The sequence below is a fragment of the Peromyscus leucopus genome, chromosome 4 (genome assembly GCF_004664715.2).
Source record: "Peromyscus leucopus breed LL Stock chromosome 4, UCI_PerLeu_2.1, whole genome shotgun sequence".
Taxonomy (NCBI): domain Eukaryota; kingdom Metazoa; phylum Chordata; class Mammalia; order Rodentia; family Cricetidae; genus Peromyscus; species Peromyscus leucopus.
In genome coordinates, this window is record NC_051066.1 from 141,411,462 (window position 1) to 141,433,849 (window position 22,388).

At 46.6% G+C, this 22,388-nt stretch overlaps 1 protein-coding gene across 1 annotated transcript in view; it reads left to right on the top strand.

The window, feature by feature from the left end:
* Positions 1 to 22,388, top strand: part of Rab22a (RAB22A, member RAS oncogene family) — a 53,826-nt gene that overhangs the window by 29,768 nt on the left and 1,670 nt on the right. The window contains exons 3-6 of the mRNA XM_028893781.2: positions 8,793 to 8,874; positions 16,661 to 16,732; positions 16,810 to 16,916; positions 17,480 to 17,589. Of these exons, the coding sequence (XP_028749614.1) occupies positions 8,793 to 8,874; positions 16,661 to 16,732; positions 16,810 to 16,916; positions 17,480 to 17,589 (371 nt within the window). The remainder of the gene's footprint in view (positions 1 to 8,792; positions 8,875 to 16,660; positions 16,733 to 16,809; positions 16,917 to 17,479; positions 17,590 to 22,388) is intronic.

The following is a 22,388-nucleotide window of genomic DNA, read 5'->3' on the forward strand; positions in this document are numbered from 1 at the left end:
ATGAAAGTTGCCGGGCGGTGGTGGCACACGCCTTTAATCCCAGCACTCGGGAGGCAGAGCCAGGCGGATCTCTGTGAGTTCGAGGCCAGCCTGGGCTACCAAGTGAGCTCCAGGAAAGGCGCAAAGCTACACAGAGAAACCCTGTCTCGGAAAACCAAAAAGAAAAAAAAAAAAAAAAAAAAAAAGAAAATGAAAGTTAAAGGAAAGCAAAGACAAGAAAATGGAGCGCTCTTACCGATCGGTGCAGATGGACCTCCGGAGCTCTTAGGTGTCCCAGCGGGGGAGTCTCTGGGGATCCCGGAGAGCCCCCAAATGTTATGCCCAGATCGTGACCCCCAGAGAGACCACCAAAGACGAGCATGCCGGAATGCAAAAGCAAGGTTTAATTCTGGATATCCAAAAGCAATACAAGCCAAGGCAGGGACTTTATCCAATACATCCAACGCAGTGGAGGCTGGAGGAAGCGCCCACCTGTCTGCAAGCTCAGCTTTTAAAGGGAAAAGTCACAAGGTTACATCATTTAGGGGTGCTAGTATGGATACAATTCTGATTGGCTCGCTTCTAGGGACTTCTAGAAATTACTTCTAAGGGAGTGGTTGCCCGCCACCATTTCTCATTGGCTGCCCTCAGGTGGGGACATTTCTGTGGTCAGTTACCCTGGAAACCAGGGAGAGGACATTCCATAGTCTGGCAGGCATTACCTCGTGACTATCTTGTGACTCTGTACTTTTACACTTCCTTGTTTCTGGAATCTGAACTGACTGGTTTCAGTAACTAATGGCCTATTCCTAAAAGGAGAAATCTTAGGCCTTAGTTTTAGGGTGAAAGCATTTTGGTCTTATTTCTAAGATGGCTCATTTTGGTCTCACACTTCCCACCTTATCTTTTGAGACAGAATCTCTCTTGGAACCTGAAGTTCACCAATTTAGTTAGACTGGCTAGCCAGTGAGCCCTAGGAATCACCTGACTCCTATGTTAAGGCAACTCCATGTAATTAAAAGGGAAGTTTATTTTGGGCGGTAACTTATAACAAGTAAAAGGGTAGGTTACAGGGTCCAGGAGAGGTGAAGTGCAGTCCAGCGGTATTCTCCGGAGAACTGTGCTCAGTCTACCATTCAACATCCAGTATTACCAGGAACCAAGAGAACTGGGACATCCAGATCTCGGGTTTTAATGGCTTCCCCCCCCCCCCCCCCCCCCCGTAGGCGTGACAGTTACCAGAAGCCTCACTGGGGGTAGTACTTCCAGGTCAAAGCTGGAACAGCTACCCACTACAGATTCCCTCTCCTTAGTGCTGGGATTAGAGACACACCCTACCACACATAGCTTTTTACATGGGTGCTGTGCATTCAAGTTCAGTTTCTCATGCTTGCTTGGCAAGCACTTTACCAACTGAGCCTTTTCTCCATTGCAGTGTTGTGTTATGCCACTAGGACTCTATCTTTCTAGTCTTTCAATCTTCCTGAATAAATATATGCCACATATGTGGGGGATGTCTGTGGAGGCCAGGAAAAGATGCCCGATCCCATGAAGGTAAAGGACTGGGTGGCTGTGAGTCACTTTTGGGGGGCGTTGGGAACTTAACTGGGGGTGTTCTGGAAGAGCAAGAAATGTCCTTAACAGCTGAGCATTGCTCCAGCTCCCAACTGCCTAGGAATGATGGTACCCACAGTAGGATGGGCCCTCCCACATCAATCATCAGTCAAGACAGTCTCTCACAGACTTATCCTCTTAGATTATTCTGGGACTGTGTCAAGTTTATAATCAAGGCTCACCAGAACTGTAGACGAATTTCTAACTGGTCTTATTAAATAAAAAACACGGAGCCACATATAGGGGTGAAAGCCTTAGATCAGGGAAATAGGGAAAGCCACCAGCCAACCTTACTTCACCAACACTGCAGCTTCCAAATGCAAGTTACTTCCTGTCTACCCGCACCTTTATTGCCTTGCTGTTCTGCCCTCTCATTGGCTCTCTTTGCCTTCTCATTGACTCTCTTAGCCCAGCTATCTCACTTCCTCTTCCTACACAGCTCTCACTTTCTGTCTTGTCTGTACAGACCTCCAGGCCTCTATGGTTGGTACTGGGATTAATGGCGGGTGTCACCATGCTTGGCTGTGTTCCCTAGTGTGGCCTTGAACACACAGAGATCCTGCCTGCTAAGTGATAGGATCAAGGGCGTGTGCTACCGCTGCCTAACTTCTTTGTTTATTTAAAATGGCTTGCTATTTCCTCTTATCTCCAGGCAAACTTTTAAAGCCCTATTGTGTTAGTCAGTTTTCTGTCACTACAACAAAATAGCTGAGGTAATTATAAAAAGAGAGAACACTTGTTTTGCCTTACAGTTTTGGAGGCTGCTCTGGAGGGTCAGTTGACCCCGTTGTGCGTTGGCTCAGTACCGAGCGAGCGGAGGCAACACAGCAGGGGAGGAGACTGTAGTAGAACAGGCTTCCCGACCTCATGGCTGAGAAGCAGAGCAAGAGGAATCGGGGATTCTGTCTCTTTTGAGAGATGCCCCCAAGACCTAAGGACCTAGTTAGGTCTCACCTGTCTGAGGTCCATTGCACATTTCAGTGAGGCCATGCTGGGTACCAAAGCCTTAAATAAATGAACCTTGGGGAAAGAGCTAGGAAGTCATTCCTCATTTTCACATGAAATAGTTGAGGTAAAGAAAAGGAAGTTGACTCATCTTGTGGCACATACTATCAAAACTAGTCAACCAGGCTGGAAGACTCCCTTAAAGGTCTGCTTCTCACCCATTTGTATTGGTTGTCTCCTTCAGTCTTGCCCAACAGCTCCACTTCTAGGACTCTAGCCTACAGATAGCCCCTGTAAATTCCAAACTACAGGTAACACCTGTGACACTGTTCATTGGGTCTGTTCTGATTATATAAAGTACAGTGAAGCAACTTGAAAATGCATATTCATAATCTACTGGATGAGGTATGTGCAGTGTAGAAGGAAAAAAATCGGTGTGGAGTATTCTCATCAGTGTTTGAAAAATAGTGAGGGTTTGAGAGAGACTGTCTACTTGTGCTCATGTAAACCTGTGGTACTTCTGAAGAAACTGATAAGATTGGGTTTCCAGGAGAGGATGGCTGGAGAAGGATGGCAGTATATCCTTATTGTACAGGTGAGGCACTAAGCATATCAGGATCTTATTACCTGTTCAGAAACCTGAGGACCACAATTACAGTTTGGAAATGGCTGAACTAGTTCAGCACACATTTGCCTAAGCCCCTGAAAAACTACCTCAGACTTGATGAGACTGCTCCCTTCCTCATCCCAGTCAAAGCCCTGTGGTTCTTGGATATCAGTCTCCAACTTCTGTCTACCTCTTCCCATCAAGCCTACCCATCTTTGTGCAGGATCATTTTAGGGGCCTCTTAACCTTCCCTCCCTTGTTCCTTTTCTGTCCTGTTCACTCCATCCTATGTGTTTTTTTAAAAATAAACCGTGTGCATATGTTTGTGCTTACCTGAGTTGATGTGTGTCATGTGTGCAGACATAGTGGGGTTCAGAAGATCCCCTGGAACTAAACTTAGAGAGTGCTGGGAGCCGAGCCCTGGTCCTCTGGAAGAGCAGCCAGTGCTCCTATCTGCTGAGCCGTCTCCCCAGCCCTAGCTTAGGACTCCCCGGTGTCGGCTCACTTTGTGTCTCCGCCCTGCAAGGTCCATCGCCCACACCATGGTCCACTAAGGATGTAGCTAGCATTGGTTCTTCTGTCAGTGTAGCCAGGCCCAGCTCTCGTTTTCTAAAGCATGTGGTTGAGTTCAAATGGTACACAGATAAGCCATAAGTAAAATTTGTCCACGAAACCTCCAAGTAGTTGATTTTACCAGCATCATGCTTAGACATGGCTCGGTTTCAAAAGAGGGAGTGGTTTGTTAGTGTGTTCATTCAGCAGTAGTACTCTGCAGCCAGGGCAGAAAGATCCCTCTGTGGAGAGGCACTGGCTTACAGAATGCTCTCATCCCCAGTGGTCTCCTCACTGCCTAAAGCCTTCTCTGTGGCCTCCTAACACTGTACCTACCCTACCTTGTCTAACCCAGCTGACGCAGGGCTGGCTGCTGTGTTCTGCTTTGGTGCCATCTTGCTCTTTATGGTATCTACACCGTCCCCTCCTAACTTCCAGGAACAACAACCCTTGCTCCTCAGAAAGTCTGTCATGTGTTTGTCTCCTCCAGCTGCCATGACCAATCACTACAGCACTTTGAAGAACACAGATGTTTTCACCTCTAGTCCTGGATATCAGTGGTCCAAAATCAGCTTTCCCTAACTCTAAACTCAGGGTGTTGGCCAAGCTGCTTCCTCCTAGGAGTTGTGAGGGGAGAAACTGTTGCCTTGCCTAGTGCAGCTCCTAGTGACTGCCTTGACTTGTGGCCCATCTTCTCCCATCTTCAAGGCCCATCATTGTACTCTCTCCTTTCATCTTCAAATCACCATCTCTGGTCCTGGCTTCTCACGGTAGCTCTTGTATCTCCAGAAAAGCTGCCTTTATACATCTCTGTCCCTGTGACCGCCTCTCCCAGTTGAGTTTCTCAGAGACAGTGATAGGGTCTTAACTCCTCTTGCCTGTGTTGGTACAAGACTTTGGAAGCTCAAATGTTGAATAAGACAAGACAGCTGGGATTCTGTTGGCTGGCCTTGGATCTCAGCAGTCCTATTCATGGCTCTGTCCCCTGAGCAGTGATGAAGAAGGCTCATCGTCCAGACCCTCACAGTCTAGACGCTCACAGACCAGATGCTTACAGTCTAGCTAAATAGGTACGCACATGAGCAAACAGGAAGCCGACATGAGAGCAGCCAACACTTAGCTGAAGCAGCCAGGTTTTTTTGTTGTTGTTTTGTTGTTGTTGTTGTTGTTGATTTTATTGTTTATGATGTGAAAGGATTATGTTCTTAAAAATATAGGAAAGGAGAGATGAAACTCTTTAGATATTTTTCTGTTTAAATAAACATTTTCCTAGATTTTCAATGTTTTCCAAAAATCACTTTGAATATATGACCAAGGTAGAGAAAATAAAGAATTTGTATGGGCCGAAAATGACCCTTTTGTGCACCTGCTGGTGTGAGTGGGGGGCAGCTACAGTGTGCCATCATCATCAGATGAGTGTAGGGACATGGTGAGCGATGTTATCCACTGTAGGGTATACGGACACCACAGAATTGGTGGGTACTCCTAAGACTTCTGTTAGAACTGAAGATCTTCCCACCTTAGTCTCCCAAATGCTGAGATTATAAACATGTACCACCGTGCACAGACAACAGAGGCTTAAAGACTATACTCTAGATAGATGTCCCCTCTGTTCAGCAAATTCTCACTGAGCCCCAAATGGTTTTTGCATTGTCCTATACCTTCCAAAGACCTTTGATGTCTCTGTTAGAGGAACTATAAGGGACATCTGTGTTCGTCTCTTCATGTCCATTTTGGTGTGTGTCTGGCAGTGTGTCATCAACACGTATAACTTGATATCCAGGGTGTTTAAATCGTGGCCTTTTGAAGATGTGCTGAGTTGTTTGTCTTTAGAATACACAGTGAGAGTAACCGCACCTCTTGAGCCCAGAAAGGGCTCAAAGTAGGGAGTCTGCAGTGATGCCATTGCACATCAATATTCCGGGAGACCTAAACAAGTTGCTGAAGTTAAAGAAAGGAAATTTTTAAAACACCTTGTAGCAAGTATTTTCATTGGGAACACGTACTCTGACCAAAGATCGTGACTACTTGATGTGCGTGAAAGTCATATTTTTAGAATGTCATGAAAAATGGAGAAGCATATGAAAGGCGTTCTAGCTTTAGGAAATAATGCTAGTAGGGATTTTAGATGAAAGAGGTAATAAGATCTGCCTAGGCAGACTGAAGAGAGACAGTTTAGTAGTGAAAAATAAGGTTCTCAGACAAGTAAATGGCAGGCTGGGAAATAGAAATGTATCCTTTGAATGGCAGGGAGCCAATGCCCGTTTTTCAAAATGCAAGACACTGAAGTTATCGTACCCTCTGCATCATTTAACTTGAACATTAGAGGAGTGATCCTAGAGTTGAAGTGATGATGGCAGGAAATTGGAGTAAAGCCACCCAAAGATTAGGGTCCAATTTATAGATTCAGGGGCCAAGGTTTGGGTATAGATTGAATGTAAAATGAAGAGCCAGACAACTCTACTGCAAAATTGGGTGCAAGTTAATGAAAGACAGACGTAATCACATGATGTTAAAGGCAGGCTTGGTGTCTGTGACTGACAACTTAGAAGTTAGGACCAATGTAGGGTTAGACACTGTGTTATGTGATAAAGTTGTCTAGTTAGTTCAATTTTGAAAAGTGCTGTCCTCAGTAGATAGCGCTGTAGCTTTGGCAAAAAATCATGACTGAGTCTGGTAGGCAACCTCTGCCCTGGTGTTAGCCCAGAACCCAGCAGGGACCACTGAGAGAGGCAGCAGGCAGTGTCCCTCCCAAGTCTGCCTCTAGTCTGGAGTGCTACTACTACAGAGAGAAACCACATCTGTATGTCAGGGTAAAGTGACTGGAGGAAAGGCAGGATCTCACTCTCTTACAATGATCAGGGATGCTTGGTGCTCTAAAGACAAGACATAACAGGGCTCAAAAGAGGAAAGGTGAAAGAGTGACAGACTGGGACTGGGAGGTTGGAAGAAGCCAACCCATGAGTGAGCGGCAGAGACACCCCACCCACTGCAAAGGCTCCTGGGGTAGGGGAACAGAGTGAGGGTCTGCAGCAATCTCAGGTTTTGCTTGACCCCTGTGGCTAGTACAGGGCTTGAGGCTGGTGACTGAACAGAAGGCAGGCAGGACCCTAACAAGGCAGTCCTGCCCTACTGCACCACTTCCTTCTGCTATGCTCTGGCCAAGCTAGAGCAGAGCCTTCTCTGACCTCTACACTTGAGTGACACTTTGTTCTTTATGCTGTGGCAGGCGCGCGTGCGTGCGTGCGTGCGTGCGTGCGTGCGTGCGTGTGATGGACTGCCAGGTAGCCTGTGGGCAACCCCAGTAATTGTTGACTAAGCTCCAGGACAGCCAAGAGAAGCTGCAGACAGTGCCCTGCTACAGAGGAAGAGCTGTGTGGGTGGCTTGGGGGGATGTGCAGTGAGAGCTGTGTGGGGTGCTGGGCTCATTCTCAGACACTGCAGACCTCAGGGCTGTGTTTGTGTCCTCTGACTCATTAAAGGAACTGGCTGAAGGCAGGTTGGACTTGGTGTGTGAGTTCTGAGCTTAAGGAAACAACTCTTGATCCTTGCCTCTTCCTTCCTCAGCGTTCTGTCCATCCTACAGTCACACGTGTGTGCCACTTGCTCTCCTGTTCTTGTAGCACCACAATACAGTTATCAGAGCTGAGTGGTAATCTTTGTGGACTTGTTGGAGAGTTTCCACTGAACCTTTCCTGGGCTGCCTTTGAACAGTAACATCCATGGAGACATGTCTTCTCTCTTCACCTTCTCCAATGCTGTGGCCTCTGACTGCCAGATCTTTCTGAAGTGAGGAATCCTGTTGCCTACCCTGATTTAGTCAGAGTGACTCACTAAAAGTTCCTAATACTTGAACTTAAACCTTTACCCTAAAGTTCGCTTTCCCTGGGGTTCCATGGGACAGACAGCACCTACAGCAGCAGGGTCTCGCTTCTCCCTAACTTTCCATCCTTAACAGCCATTTGGGAGGCTGCCTGCTGGGCCATGAATTTACATAAGTGTTTCTAAGAATTCTGATACTTGAGGAGCTCAGTATTCTTCCAGAAGTCCTCCTAATGCACTCTCTTGAAGATTACCTCTAATTAAGGCTCTTGCAAGTCTGAGAATGTCCAACCATTGAGTTCATTGTCTAGATTGCAGTGATTGGGTGTAGTTTAAGAGTACATCTCAGGCCTGGTATGCTGACTCATACCTAAATCTCAACACTCAGAAGCTAAGGCAGGATTGTGAATTCAAGGCTAGCTTGGGCTACAAAGGGACTTGAGAGTGGCAGGCTTGTGCTATGGCCTTGGGGCTCCTCAGAAATGCACAGGCACTTGGTAGTTTCACAGTCCTGCAAAATGCCTAGGGCCTCCAAATAACAGAAACTGGCTGTGACCATGGGCTGGGAAGTATCCCATGGCTGCCGTTGAGCCTCAGCTGAGAAGCATGTTGTGTTCCTGAAGCAGTGATCATCCAGTCCAGAGGTCACTGTCGCCTTGGTTCAACTGTCCCAGAAGCCCTCCTTGCCCTCCTTTGTTTGGCATCATAATTCTTTGAGCTCCATTGTTGCCCTGGTTCTTACCTGTTTATGTGGCCTGTGGTTCAAGAACTGGAAGAGAAATCCAAAATGGTCTGAGGTGTTTTGACTAGTGCACAGGTCCCTGAGCATGTTCATCTTTAGACAGCTTTCTCATGGGGCCGGTGAAATAGTTCAGCAGGTAAAAGTGCTTGCCTTATAAGTACAATGGGTGCATGTGCACACTCACCAAACAGCCTCACAATAATAAAATAAGCCTTATTTTAAAGAAAGCTTGTTTGTAACACCCACCTGTTTGAGTGACAGCACCTTGAGTTTTACAAGGGAGGCTTACTATTTCTTGATTCTTTGATGAGGGAACTCAGGCTTCCTCCTCTGTCAGGCATATGTGCCTAATGCTTTATTTTAACAGAGGCTGCAGCCAGTGTCTGACCATCCCCGAATTCTCCAGAGGGTCGTGGTGAGGATGTAGTGGGGAGCTGGGAGCCTGCGTGCAAATCTCAGTGATGATTCCGACTGGGGCTGGACAGCGGTGTTAAATAACTGTGTTCTGATCGTTCAGGTCTCTCTTTATAGGGCATCCTTTATGACCAAGACTGTCCAGTACCAAAATGAGCTACATAAATTCCTAATCTGGGATACAGCTGGACAAGAACGAGTAAGTCACTCTTTAATTTACTATGTTTTCTGAGGCCCAAACCAAATTACAGCTCCAACTAAGCTGTCAGCGTCCCTGTCGTCCGCCGTTCCTCACTTCTTTGCACCAGAGACACATTTACTTCCATTTGCGTGGGCCAGCCTTTTTCTTTTCAATTAGAGCCACAAAGTCCACTGATGGAGAAAGTGATAATGGGCACTGAGGGCGTTTTTATACTTTTTAGTGTCTTAAAGTAAATGCTGACTAACAGGCCTGATAAAGTTCTTTGAGCAGAATGTGTGATTTGGGGCTCTGTCCTCTAGTAAAGATGTAAAAGAATTAGTGGTAGAAAGGGAGAATTAAGCACAGCTCATTTATAGCTGCCTTTTAAAAGCCAAAGAGGGAACTTTACAGCATATAAACTTTAGGTTTAAGTGGACAGATTAGCTAATGCAGTGCCATGTGACAGGCTCTTAAAAGTCTGACAGGGAGCCTGTCTGCAACACAGTAGGGTGGGAACTGAGTGGGGGCGGGCGGGGGAGGGGGACAAGAACAGATGAGGAAGGGGGAGAGGAAACAGAAGCACACCATCAGCCTCATTCCATTCTGGGCACTAAGTCCAATTTCCCTGGTGAGGTGCCTGCACCAGTCACCCCATTATTCAACTGTAATTTAATTTTGTTTTCAAATGAATCTGTCCAAACAGAGCACCTGACAGATACACGATACTGTCCTAAGCTCTTCAAAGTACAGCAGAAGTAATCAGGAGAATAGTTATCATCACACTCTTATCTAAAGCCACGTGGATACTGTGTGCTGCATAGAGTCTGACAAGAGTTGTCCCAGACAAATGGAAGAACATTGCACTAGGGATCCAGGTGGAGCAGAGGCCATGCCTCAGCCCTGCTGTTTGCTGCCTTTAGTTGTTAATGCTGTGTATCATTTACCAGAGCTGCCACCCTCTGTGTTAGTGGCCTGTGTGCACCTAGAGTGGGGAGTTAGGAGAGTGGTACCCTTTGCAACCATCGCTCTTCCATCCTGCAGAAGCACTGCTTCCCCGAGTCCTACTGATGTATCTACACACTGCCCTGGGACTCTGCTGTTAGCAGAGATCCATGGGAGTCTGCTTAAGGAAGGGGTATCAGGGAATTTATTAAGATATAAGTTGGGGAAATACACTCATGAAATACAGAACTGAGTAAACTGCTGAAGTTGTCCTCTGTTCTGCCCAAGAACGAATGCACCTGGCTGTCCGCTGTCCCATCATGCCAAGAAGAGAGTGTGACCTCTCTGACTTTCCAAGTAAGAGGTCACCTCCACAGGCAAGAAGCACCGCCCCCTTCGAGCCACATAGTTCAAGGTCATGGGCGGAGCAAATACCACTACGTAGTAGTGATAGACATGTCTTCTATTGGATCCCAGGTTTCAGTTACCCCCTCAGATATGTTTTGATTCTCCCATGCTGTGATACAAACTCCATTATCATGGTGACTTTTTTATACCATGAAAGTGTAATGAATGCTTAGGCATGAACCTCCCTCTACTACTCAGGTGGTCACAGGAGCCTGAGGACTATGACTGCCTGCTTTGCCTGCCTCTTACTTACCCACTTCCAATTGGTTCTTTGGCAGAGAGTGCTGCTCGATTGTGCAATCTGGCCTTCCTTGCCTGAAGTGCCATCTTGCAGCCCATAACTGGGCAGGAGATGCTGAAAGGCCAGGCCAAGGACAGGGCCCTTGACCAGGAAACCCTACAGCAGGAAGAGAATCAGGAGAGGAATACTGGGTGTGGCCAGTTGTCCTTGTGCAGAAGGACATGCCCAGGGCTCCAGATTTCAGAGTTCATTCAAAGATTTGCCCATTCATCCAGGGCCAGATCTTCTTGGCCCTGTACGGTACCTGTAGCTGGACTCCACTCCACCTCTTCCTGCCAGTCTGCTCTGGAGCATTAAACTTGTGTGCTTCTCCAGTGTCCCACACAGCTCTAGATTTTTTTGTCTGTCTTCGCGTCTTTGGCCCAATAACTGAAGGCTACCTCTGTTACCCAAGAGTAGCTGTCCTAACCACCCCTGTTGCCATAAAGCTGTGCTGCTTACACTCAGATCTGGAAGTTGTCTTGCATTCTTCCTGACAGCTCTGTTGGCCATTCAGTTCTTCAGCTCTCCACTCTATTCACTCAAGTGTTCTGCAGCCTTTTGACTGCTCTCCCTGTTTTCCTCCACCCAGTCCTGACCCATGTCACTACTCAGAGAACCCAGACACTGTGGGGAACATTGATCAGACTCTGCTGTCTTCTTGCTCACCCTTACTCACTTCTGTCTGTGTTCTAAGGGACCCATGCAGCCCATTTGTCCTGCTCCGTTCTTCTCCATGCATGCTGGCCTCCTTGCATATCTACCATCAGGCCTTGGCATGTACTGGTTCTTCTCACTGGTACCTCCTCTGTCACTCATAGGCTTCTTACCAGCTTTTGGCCTCCAGCCAAATGTCATTCCTTGGGGTTTTCCCTACTTCCCTGTACCTGAGCAGGACCTCTGGGTCATTCTCTATCATTGTCAGTATTCATTTTCAAGACACTCAATACAAGTCATAATGTCTGTCTACCTTCACTGACAGCTTCTCCCATCAAGATGTAAATGTCAGGAGCTGGGCCTGCAATGTCTTGCTTACAGCTGTATTCCAGTGCTGGCACAGTATCCAAAAACAAACTAATGCCCAGGGCTTAGTTGGGTGGCAGCAAATGAACTCTGTGTCCTGAACAGTCTTTGCTTGCCCTCAGCCATGGGATTGTCACCTATTTTCTTACTTTTCTGTCTTCCGTTTAGACTGTGACCTCTTTGAGAGGCAAGGACTGCCTTGGTGTGTGCTCTAGCCCTTGGCAAGTGGCATTGATGTTAGTTCTTCTGTCGGCTGGTTGGTAGCCCGCCTCCTGACAGATACGGACAGATCCCCTCTGCCTGCTGTAGTAGTTAGTGCATGACCCCAATGATAAGTTTCTGAGGTTCATGTGTTTATTGCTTAGCTCTCTGTAGGGTGAGATTCATGGTGGGGACCCAAAACCGTTGCAGAATGAAAGCCTTTTGATGAACTGAACACGTGCCCTCCCCACTTGACCCTCACATCTGTTGCCACATGTAGTTCTGACAAGTTTCCTGTGATCACCAAGTGATTTCACTAAGTTGATGAAAGCAAGTGAGAATTGAATGGTATGTGAGCCCTTGACTTGGGGGAGCTCGTACAGAAAAAAAGGAAGAAGTACTGAGAAAACAATGGTTTGTATATCAAAGGGTTAAGAAGCGCCTAGGAAAACAGAATGGAGCCCTCAGATGTTTTTTCAAAGTGGCTGTTTCTGTGAGGCCCATGAGAGTCCACTGTGAAATGAAAGGTCCCATGTTGTGCTCTCTGCATTCTAGCAGAAGCAGGCTGCCAGGCTGTCTGCTCACTGACTCAGACTTCTCGAAAAATCAGCTCCTGGCTGTAAAAATAAGCCTGAGCTTTCTCAAATGCCAGATGAAATGAAACTTGTTTTCCTGATTAAATTTCTTAAGACTGAGCATTTGTGAGTCCTTTGTCCACTGTTTGCAATTGGAGTGAGTTTATTTTGTCACTGTTTCTCCAACTTACCCTTCACTAAGACTCCTAGGGTGTGCCAAGACAGCCCAGCACGTACACAGATGGCCACCATGAATGCATATCATAAGTACACCATAAGTGAAGGGCAACATCCCCAGTGTCACCCAGAATGGCCACCCTGGCTTATAAATAAATGTTGCATAAGACTTTACAAAGTAGCTTTTTTAAAGTGCTGCCAAACAACCAGTAACCAAGGTGGAAGCAACGTAGCATGGGCATGGTCCAGGCCTCACAGGCATGCCCAGTTAGCTCCCAATGGTGTGGCACCTAGTAGCAAGGAATCAAGCAGAAAATGTCTTTTTAAGATTATGGTGTTGGAAAGATGTTGTCTGAGAGTGCTAGGTCGCTAGGCAAGAGCGGCAAGCCCTGAAAAGACACATCCCAGAAAGGAGGAGCCTCAAGCCTGGGTGAATGTGTAGAGGGGACATTGCAAAACCCAACAGAAATCAACAGGATGACAAGACTGAGCAGACTCACTGGTGCTTCTTATAGCAGCACTGGAGTTTAAACCCAGTCTGCCACATTAGAGGGCATTGATTAACTCCTTGAGCATTCTGATGAAGCATCTCATTCAGAGGAGAGAGAGTGTCCTGGATTTCAGATCCAACCCACACAGAGCCATCCTAACAGTGCACAAAATCAGTCTGAAGATAAGAGTTACTTACCGCTCTTCAAAATGGCAGTGTGGAAGACATGGCCAGTGTGCCATTGTAATTGTTAGTTGTATGGAGAAACGAGAACAGAGATGATCCTGTGATGGGCATCTACAGCCACAGAGTTGAAAATATGTCTTTAAGTATGTCCAAAGGTTCAAAGAATGGCAGGCTGACTACAGATGGGAAGCTTAGGCAGAGTGGAAGTTCATGAAGACTATGATGGAAATGCCAGGATTGAAAGCCACAGTGTCAAGAAGCAAAGTTGGCAGGGTGGACAGTAGAACGGTTCACTTGGGGACCAGGGAAGGAAAAGCCAGAAAAGTCTGAGTGTCTCAACAGTCTAGAGACACAGTCAGCTGAGTAAAGGAGAGCTGGCATCCAGAAGGAACGAAGAAGGGATGGGATGCAGGTTAAAGACAGTGCTTCTGTAATTGATGGCCAGATTCCTCCAGTGTTTAGTGAAACATCAACTCTCAAATCTCAGGGCTTTGGTAAACCTTTAAGTACAACAAGGACCCTAGTCAAACTGCCAAAGAGTGGAGATAAAGAGAAAACCCTCAAATAGCCAGAGATAAATTGTGTACCAGAGAACAGTAGGAGTAGAGGTTGACTTCTCACAGAAGCAGTGGGGGCAGGCCAATAGGCAGAATCTCTAGCATGCTGTGGGTGTGCAAACAAGTCAGTCTGCCAAGATCGTTTTCCAGATACGAAATCAAAGTAGTCTTAGAAAGAGTGAGAGCAAAGAGTTTCAATAGTAGCAGCCACTAAGTGGATGCTCACCTCCTACAGAAAGAAAGAGCCAGGTGATGCACACCTTTAATCTCAGTACTCAGGAGGCACGGGCAGGTGGATCTCTTGTGAGTTGGAGGCCAGCCTGGTCTACAGAGTGACTTCCAGGACAGATTCAAAAGCTACACAGAGAAACCCTGTCTTGGAAAAAAAAAAAAAGAGAGAGAGAGAGAGAAAGAAAAGAAGAAGAAAGAGTGAGCAGTGCAGGTGATGGAGGGCGAAAGAGCATCATTTTTTTCCTTCTCTCAACTTCTGGACACCTGGTGATTTCCTTCAATAATAGTGTGTGCATTTGAAGCATTTAGCAACAGCAGCCAAAGAATGGTGAAGTAAATGAGGTTAAATTCATGCAAGGTTCTAATAGGCAAGGTTAGATTCATGTGAGATTCTGATGTTTTATAGGAAGCATACATTTAAATTAGAAGTGGATTAGAAAAAACTTACATTGTAGTTGCAAGAACAACCACCTAATAACTAATGCAGGAAAGTATGGCTTAAAAGCTAAGAGAAGGGGCCTGGGCTGGGCACACTAAGCCTAGAGCTGATCCCCAGCACCAGGAAGCCAGAAGCGATGGCTCATGCCTATAATCCCTTCACTCAGGAGATGAGGCAGGAGTATCAGCAGTTTAGGGTCACCTTTGGCTACATCATGAATTCGAGACCAACCACAGGTACTAAAACTTAATCACTGTGGAGAGAAGAAGAAAGAATGAATGGGAATTTTTTAAAATTTGGACAGATTTGCAACAAAGCTCAAGACTGGTGTCCAGACACAGCATATGTTCTTAGATGTAAGAGGACCGAGCACTCCTCTGAGCAGGCAGAGGTGGCAGAACTGCCATATGACAGACCTCAGCTGTGCTGCTTAAAGAAATGTGCACACTGTGCTCAGAGAAGAGAAGATGAGAGGATGGAAAAGGATTTTCTATGCAGATTATAAGCAAAAAGGAGAAAGACCACACTGTGGTTGTGTTCCATCTGCAGATGGACTTGAGGGCAAGTGTTATCAAGGTTAGGGATCTTGGGGATTGTCTCTGTTGACAGAAATGCTTCGACTTTGTGATGAGCATTTACATGGGGATTTACGTTTGTCCGCTTACACATTGTAGACTTGCAATCAGCTTCTCTTGGTGAGAATTTCCCTTACAAAACTAGAAAAAGAAATGACCCTCTAAAGGATGTTGCCGTCACAAGTACATCCAGAGTGAAGGCAGCTAGGACCATGATCCTAGTTCTGCCTGCATGCTACTGTCTCATTCTCTTACACTGTGCAAGTCAGTCCAACATTTTAAATGTTTATTGAGCAGAAAGGACTGAAACTGGCTGGTTTGTAGCTCTTGGATGCCCTATAGTGCATGAGATCCATGCCAGACCCTAGCAGTCATGACATCTTCCTCATGGAGGTAGAAGGATGACCATGAACTCAAAGACATACAAGAGTCACGTGTATATGTTCTTTGTATACACCCAGTGTTCTCTCAGGATAGTGCCTGCCAACCAACCACCACAAAGGGAACAGGATACAGTTTAGGGTTGTTGCATCACTCTTGGGGACCAGGCTTCAAAGTTAGGGTATAAGATGAAGGCATGACACTTTGGTGGGGGAAAGCCACACTGGAACATTTGCCCACCACCCAGATTTGAGTGAGGAAAAAGATTCACATTTTCTGTCCCACACTCCTCAAAGGAAATGGCCTGCTGAATTACCCTCATTTTGAAGATAGTCCTTTCTCCAAGTCCCTCTAGTATGTGGTGGGAAGAGGCAGAAACTACTGATAGTGTGGCATTGTGGAGTGAAATGAGACCTATGTATGCAGATGTCAGAAAAGCAAGTTGCAAAGTCATGCAAGTAGTACATTTAAATGTGCATTCATGTCTAGGAGAACTGTTTACAGCAGTGGTTTATCTGTTTGTTTCATTTTGTTTTTTAATTCATCTATTTATTTTACAGCTGGGTGGCAGCCTCCCCCACTTCCTCCCCTCCTATACCCTCCTCCCCACCCCCTCCCAACTCCCAATGCTGTCCTCTTCTGTCTCCATCCAGGAAAGGGCAAGTTGCCCATGAATATCAATAAAACATGGCATATCAAGTTGCAGTAAGACTAAGCACCTTCCTATGTATTAAGGCTGGCAAGGCAACCCAGTATGAGGAATAGGATCTCAAAAGCCAGTAAAAAAGTCAGAGACAGCCTCTATTCTTACTGTTAGGAGTCCCACAAGAGGACCAAGCTACATAAAATTGTATCATATATGCAGAGTGCTTAGGTCAGTCTGATGCTGGCTCCCTGGCTGTCAGTTCAGTTTTTCCAACCCCCTGATCCCAGGTGAGTTGATTGTGTGAGCCTTCCCATAGTGTCCTTGACCTCTCTGGCTACAGCAGTGTTTTTATCTCCTTAGTTTGGGAAGCCAAAGTTTAAAGGACTATTGAACAAATGAATTTGGGAATTACAACGTTGAGTTCAATTAAAAAGCTTTCTTAGCTGAAAGAATTGTTTATAGTCCCATATTCAGTTCCTCTAAAGCTGTTTTCTAGACCATCTTCTGGGACATTCCAGCACTACCATCAGTCTCGGCCTTTAGTAATTACAGGTTCATTTGCTGTGAAACATTATGTCATCTTCTGTGGCTTCAGAGAAAGATTGCCTTTTGTGCAGGGATAATGGACTTGAGTCTGTAAGAGGACATCCTTTACTGGCCGTCCCAGTTTCATTGCTTCTTCTCCCTCTGCAGTTCCGTGCCTTGGCACCGATGTACTATCGAGGCTCAGCGGCAGCCATCATCGTCTATGATATCACAAAAGAAGTAAGACTGTATTCATTTCTTCTTAGACGCTATCATCTGTTGTTCAGGCCTCTAGCTACTCTCCTTTGGTGTTGCAGGAGACATTTTCAACGTTGAAGAACTGGGTGAGAGAGCTCCGCCAGCACGGCCCCCCTAGCATTGTTGTTGCCATTGCAGGGAACAAATGCGACCTTAGCGATGTCAGGTGAGTTATTAGACACGAGATTCCCATGCCGATTACTTGTGCTTTTTCTAATGAGCCACATCCATGGTAGGAGTCTAGCTTTTATTTTATCTCTGACATTGAAAAATGTCTTGTGTTATGTGGTTGGCCCTGAAGTTTCAAGCTAAAATGAAGACTAAAGGCATTTGGAGTTAATTATATTACATGTAGACAGGCGTGTAATTTACTCAAACATTGGTGGTATCACACATGACATTATCTGAGATTGTTGCCTCTCAGGATGCTATGATACAAAGTAACTGAATCCAAAAAGTGCATTTTATTGACAATTTCAGTGTACCACATCTGATTCCCAGAGCAAGGACCTTGTTTTGTTTTGTTTTGCTTTGCTTTGCTTTGCTTTGCTTGGGGTGGGGGGTTATTTGTTTAATACAGGGGTTGGAGAAACTCTTGTCACAAAAATTGTGTAGCTGGGAAGACTGTCTGGGCTCATGCTTCAGCTGATCCGGTGTCCTTCTGTACGGGGTGGAATGAAGGGAAGGTTTTTAGGGCAGAACCTCTGACTAGCAATTATTGCCTTCCAGAGAAGTCATGGAGAGAGATGCGAAGGACTACGCTGACTCCATTCATGCCATCTTTGTAGAGACCAGCGCAAAGAATGCAATAAACATAAATGAACTCTTTATAGAAATTAGTAAGTATCCCTGCATTTGGGGGTTTTCCTCTGTTCAGGGCAAACACAAACAGAATTTTCTTTCTGGTTAGAACCCAACTTGTTTGAAGTAGTCTCTGAGACTGCCTATGAAAGGAGATTTTAGCAGATGAGGATGATCAGTGTCTCTGTCGAGGTGGGGTTTCTGGAGAGGTGTTGCTTGGTAGTGAGTACCTTTCCAGAAAGAAAGAATGTCTCTCAGTGTCAAAGCTGCCTTCTGCCCTCCTCTTCTAAATGTGTCTGAGTTACTCATCCAAGGCCATCAGAAATGAACAGAATAGTCTGGAAAGATGGCTTAGTGGCTAAGAGCATACACTGCTCTTGCAGAGGACCTGAGTTCATTCCCAGCAGCTACATCGTGCTCACAACCACCTGTCACTCCAGCTCCAGGGCATGCAGCACTTCCAGCCTTTGAATGCGGCTGTGCCCGTGTGCTCATACCTATGCACAGACATGCACAGGGTTAAAAATTACTGAAGATTCTAGAAGAAAAAAGAACAAAATAGCTCAAGGGAAATGAAATGTGGGTATGGTGTGTCTGTGAGAAAACCTCAAAACTTAGTCCTCGGCAAGGGAAGGGTCAGATCTCTTCCCCCTTCTCTTCCTTCAGTGTTAGTGTGTTGATGGTAGGTGAGAGAAGCTGGTTCATGCCTTTGGGATTCTCTGCAGATTGCTTCTGTGTTTATTCATTTCATTCAAATTCATCAAAATATTTATTGGGAACTGTTGCAGACTCGAGGGAACCAGCCTAAAGAAGACAGACACAGCCCTTGCTCTCCTGGAGTACGTGTTCTGTTGAGCGAGTCAAGCAGTGAACTCCAGATAAATAGGTTCATTCCACATAATAATAAGAGTTATGAAGAAAGCAATGAAATAGATGTAAGCGGGTGTGCAGAGCGTCCAAGAAAGCCCCTCTGGGGAAAAGCGTTGGAAGCTGAGGCTTGATGAAGGTCTCACTGAGGCAGGGGGATGGGGGCTGAGGCCTGATGAAGATCTCTGAAGCAGTGGGGTGTGGGGCTGAGACCTGATGAAAATCTCTGAGGCAGTGGGATGGAGGCTGAGGCCTGATGAACGTCTCTCTGAGGCAGTGGGATGGGAACTGAGGCCTGAGGAAGATCTCTGAGGCAGTGGGGTGTGGGGCTGAGACCTAATGAAGGTCTCTCTGAGGCAGTGAGGTGGGGGCTGAGGCCTGAGGAAGGTCTCTGAGGCAGTGGGGTGGGGGCTGAGACCTAATGAAGGTCTCTGAGGCAGTGGGATGGGGGCTGAGGCCTGAGAAAGGTCTCTAAGGCAGTGAGGTGGGGGCTGAGGCCTGAGGAAGGTCTCTGAGGCAGTGGGATGGGGCTGAGGCCTAATGAGGTCTCTGAGGCAGTGGGTGGGGGCTGAGGCCTGAGGAAGGTCTCTGAGGCAGTGGGATGGGGGCTGAGACCTAATGAAGGTCTCTGAGGCAGTGGGATGGGGGCTGAGGCCTGAGGAAGATCTCTGAGCAGTGGGATGGGGCTGAGGCCTGAGGAAGATCTCTGAGGCAGTGGGATGGGGGCTGAGGCCTGAGGAAGATCTCTGAGGCAGTGGGTTGGGGGCTGAGGCCTGAGGAAGATCTCTGAGGCAGTGGGGTGGGGGCTGAGGCCTGACAGCACAGGCCTCAAAAAACTGGATTACTTGCTTTCACAGAGCATAGCCAGCTCCCAAACGGAGGGAGCAGCCATCCAAGCATAGTGCATTTACCTGTTAACTACCCTTAGGTTGAAATCCCAAGTAGCTGGAAGCTCTAAGAGCTCTTGGCCTTGGTGAAGGTGAAAGTCAGGAAGTGCAGGGCCCACCAGGGACTTCGCCAGGGAGCAGAAGGGCAGTCCCCATGGGCTGGACCAGGAACAGCAGTTGAGGCCACTCTGCGTTCCAGAGACTAGGTGTGCTTTGTTCTCATTTTGTGTTTCCTTTTTGAGGCAGGGGCTCAGAGTCTCACTCTTTAGCTCAGGCTTGAACTCACAGCAGTCCCCCTGCCTCAGCCTCCAAAATGCTAGAATTTGTGATTCCAAACATCTAGTTCTGCTATGGTTTAGATGGCTCAGAGATCTGGATTTTTCTGTATGTGTTCCATTGTTTTAGTTTAACCACTAATTTAAACCTTTTCAGAGTCTGGCAAACATCACAGTCAGTGATCTGCCACTGGCACACTCAAGCATTTCTCTTCATTTCAGGGGTAAGGCATGGTGCTCATAACTAGCAGTAGCCAGGTTCATTCTTGAAAGGCAACATAAGGTTTGTCAGGACCTTACCAGTCTTTAGATGTCTGTATATAGTGTGTCATGTGCTGAGCTATTCTTGGTAGGTTGTGGGTCCTTTCTGTATAGTCCAGCAGTTCCAAAAGTAAACAAGCAGCAAACCCTTACACCAGCACCTAGCCAGGCAGGGTACAGCCATGTGGTAGTGACTTCCCTGGCATGTTCAAGGCCTTGGCTTCAGTTGCCAGCACTGCAGAGATTAAGAGACAAAGACACGATGCACACTCGTCACTGAGAAGACTTGAACATGGCCACAGAGACGGAAACCATTCAGAGAGAGAAGCCGTCTTGAGTGTTCCTTAGTGTTGTCAGAGAACTTGTGTTGTGCCTGGCACACGAGCTTTGGGTTGAAATATATGTACATACAGAAAAGGGCAGTTTTAGAAGCACAAAGGTGTAGCGGGTTGTCTCAGAAAGAACAAAGTCTGTGCTTAACACTCAAGGAGGCACAGCTGCTCCCACCTCAAGGGTAACTCATCCTGATAGCCAACTCCAGTTGGTTTTATTTTAGTTTTTGTTTGTTTTATTTTTTGAGATAAGATCTCACTACATAGCCCAGGCTGGCCTGGAACTCAGAGATCTGCCTGTTTCTGCATCCCAAATGCTGGGATTAAATACTGTACCAGCACTTTATTGCTATATTTCCTCCATTGTCCTCTACTGTCTCCTTCTATAGCCCAGCCTGGCCTCACACTCACTCTGTGACTGAGGATGAGGACAACTTTGATAGCCTCCTTTCTCTGTCTCCTGACTCCTAGACTAGACTGACCATGCCTGTTTGGTGCTGGAAACTGAACTACATTACCAGCCATATTTACCCTTCTGTGTCCGGCTTCTATTCTATGTTACATGTTTAAATTGTCTGTACATCCCATACAGCTGCAGAAGATGCATTCACATGGCTAAGTGTGCGTTAATGTCAGAACTCTAAGTTGGAAAAGGAAGAAATGGGGACTATTTACAGTATAATTGTCCCTTCTGTTGTTGACAGACATTGGGCAGTTGTTTCTAACTCAGGGCAATTGCAGGCTGCTCTGTTGAACATCCTGTGTCCTCTGGGGAACATCTGGATGCATTTTTACTCAGTATCTCTGTGCCCAAGAGAAAAATTGCTGGGTCATTAGGTTTGCATGTGTTTTCTGTGACTTTACTGCCAAACAGTTTGCAAAGTAGTAGTTGTACCAGCTGCTGCCCACAGCAGTGGTGTATAAGATGTCTTCCCTGTCAGTCTGTGGGAGAGGCAGGACCTGCATCTTCGTTTCTGCCTTGAAACTGAGCACCTGTCCGCATATGTCCTGGATGGTAGCTGGTGTCCTCTTCTCCAGAGTTCTTTCCCTCTTGCCTGCCTCCTGCTGAGTTCCCATCCCTTCCTAATGATTTGTCCTTTACTTGGCTGTCAGTCCCTGGTTGACTATGTGTTGGAAACACCTTCCCCTTTGGTTTGACTTGGATTTCCGAATCAATTCTTCAAGGAACTGAGCTTCTTAACCTTATCTGAGTTTACTTTGTCTTCGCACTCCTTTATGGTCAGCGTAGTTCCTGCTTAAGGAACCACTGGCTGTGCCCAGCCATCAAGCTGTCTCCGGCTTTCTTCTAAAGCACTTTGTCACATTTCACAGCTGCCTCTGTGGTACCAGCTGTATTTCAGTTTCTGTTTATTGAGAGGATCATAATGACAGGAACCTTTGAGAGACTTAACTACATCTGTGATTTATTCACAGCAGTGCCATGACACATTTGGAGAGTCGTAGAGCACTTTCTGTCCATGTAGAAGTCATACTGCGTGCTGTCTACACAGGTTACCGCCCACAGTGGGGATCCCTCAAGGCTTTGCATCCACACTCGGAGGGTTGTCAGGGATTTCCTCTCAGCCTTGCTGATGTCAGATATTCCTGTCTGTTCATTCTCTCTTTAAACAGACAGACAGAAAGCCTCTCTCTGCCTGGTGCTGTGCCACAGAGATCTGGGAGTGCCACAGTGGAAAACAGGCAAGACTGGAGGGCCCGGTCTAGTATGAGGATGCCAGTCACACAGAAAACAAGTCCAGCATGTTGCTGATGTCCTGGTGCTTTGTGGTGTGTGAGGGTTAGAATAGCACAGAAGGGGAGGGCAGGAAAGCCTTTGTACAAGAAGCAGCCTTGAGCCATGTCAGCCAGGTGGGTGGACAGTGATTGAAGGTTCTGCTTGAAATTGACATTAGCCTCTCAGAGCAGTAAGTGAAGGCTGTCCCTCTCTCCTATGTTGTTTGTCAGAGAGCAACGTGGTGGCACCTGTCAAAAGTTAAATTGCAGTGAATAGTCACTGGGAATTTGGTGCCCATGTCAGGTAAATGCCTAGGAGTAGAACAGTGCCCTGGCTCCTCTCTTCCAGTTCTTTAATTCCCCCCACACACACAGTTGCTCAAAACACTGAAGTCCTGGGGATTTTGACGCCCATCAGTAGAGGAATGATTAGTCTAAGAGGCGCAATGCACATGCTCAACTATTGAGAGAAGCAGCAGCC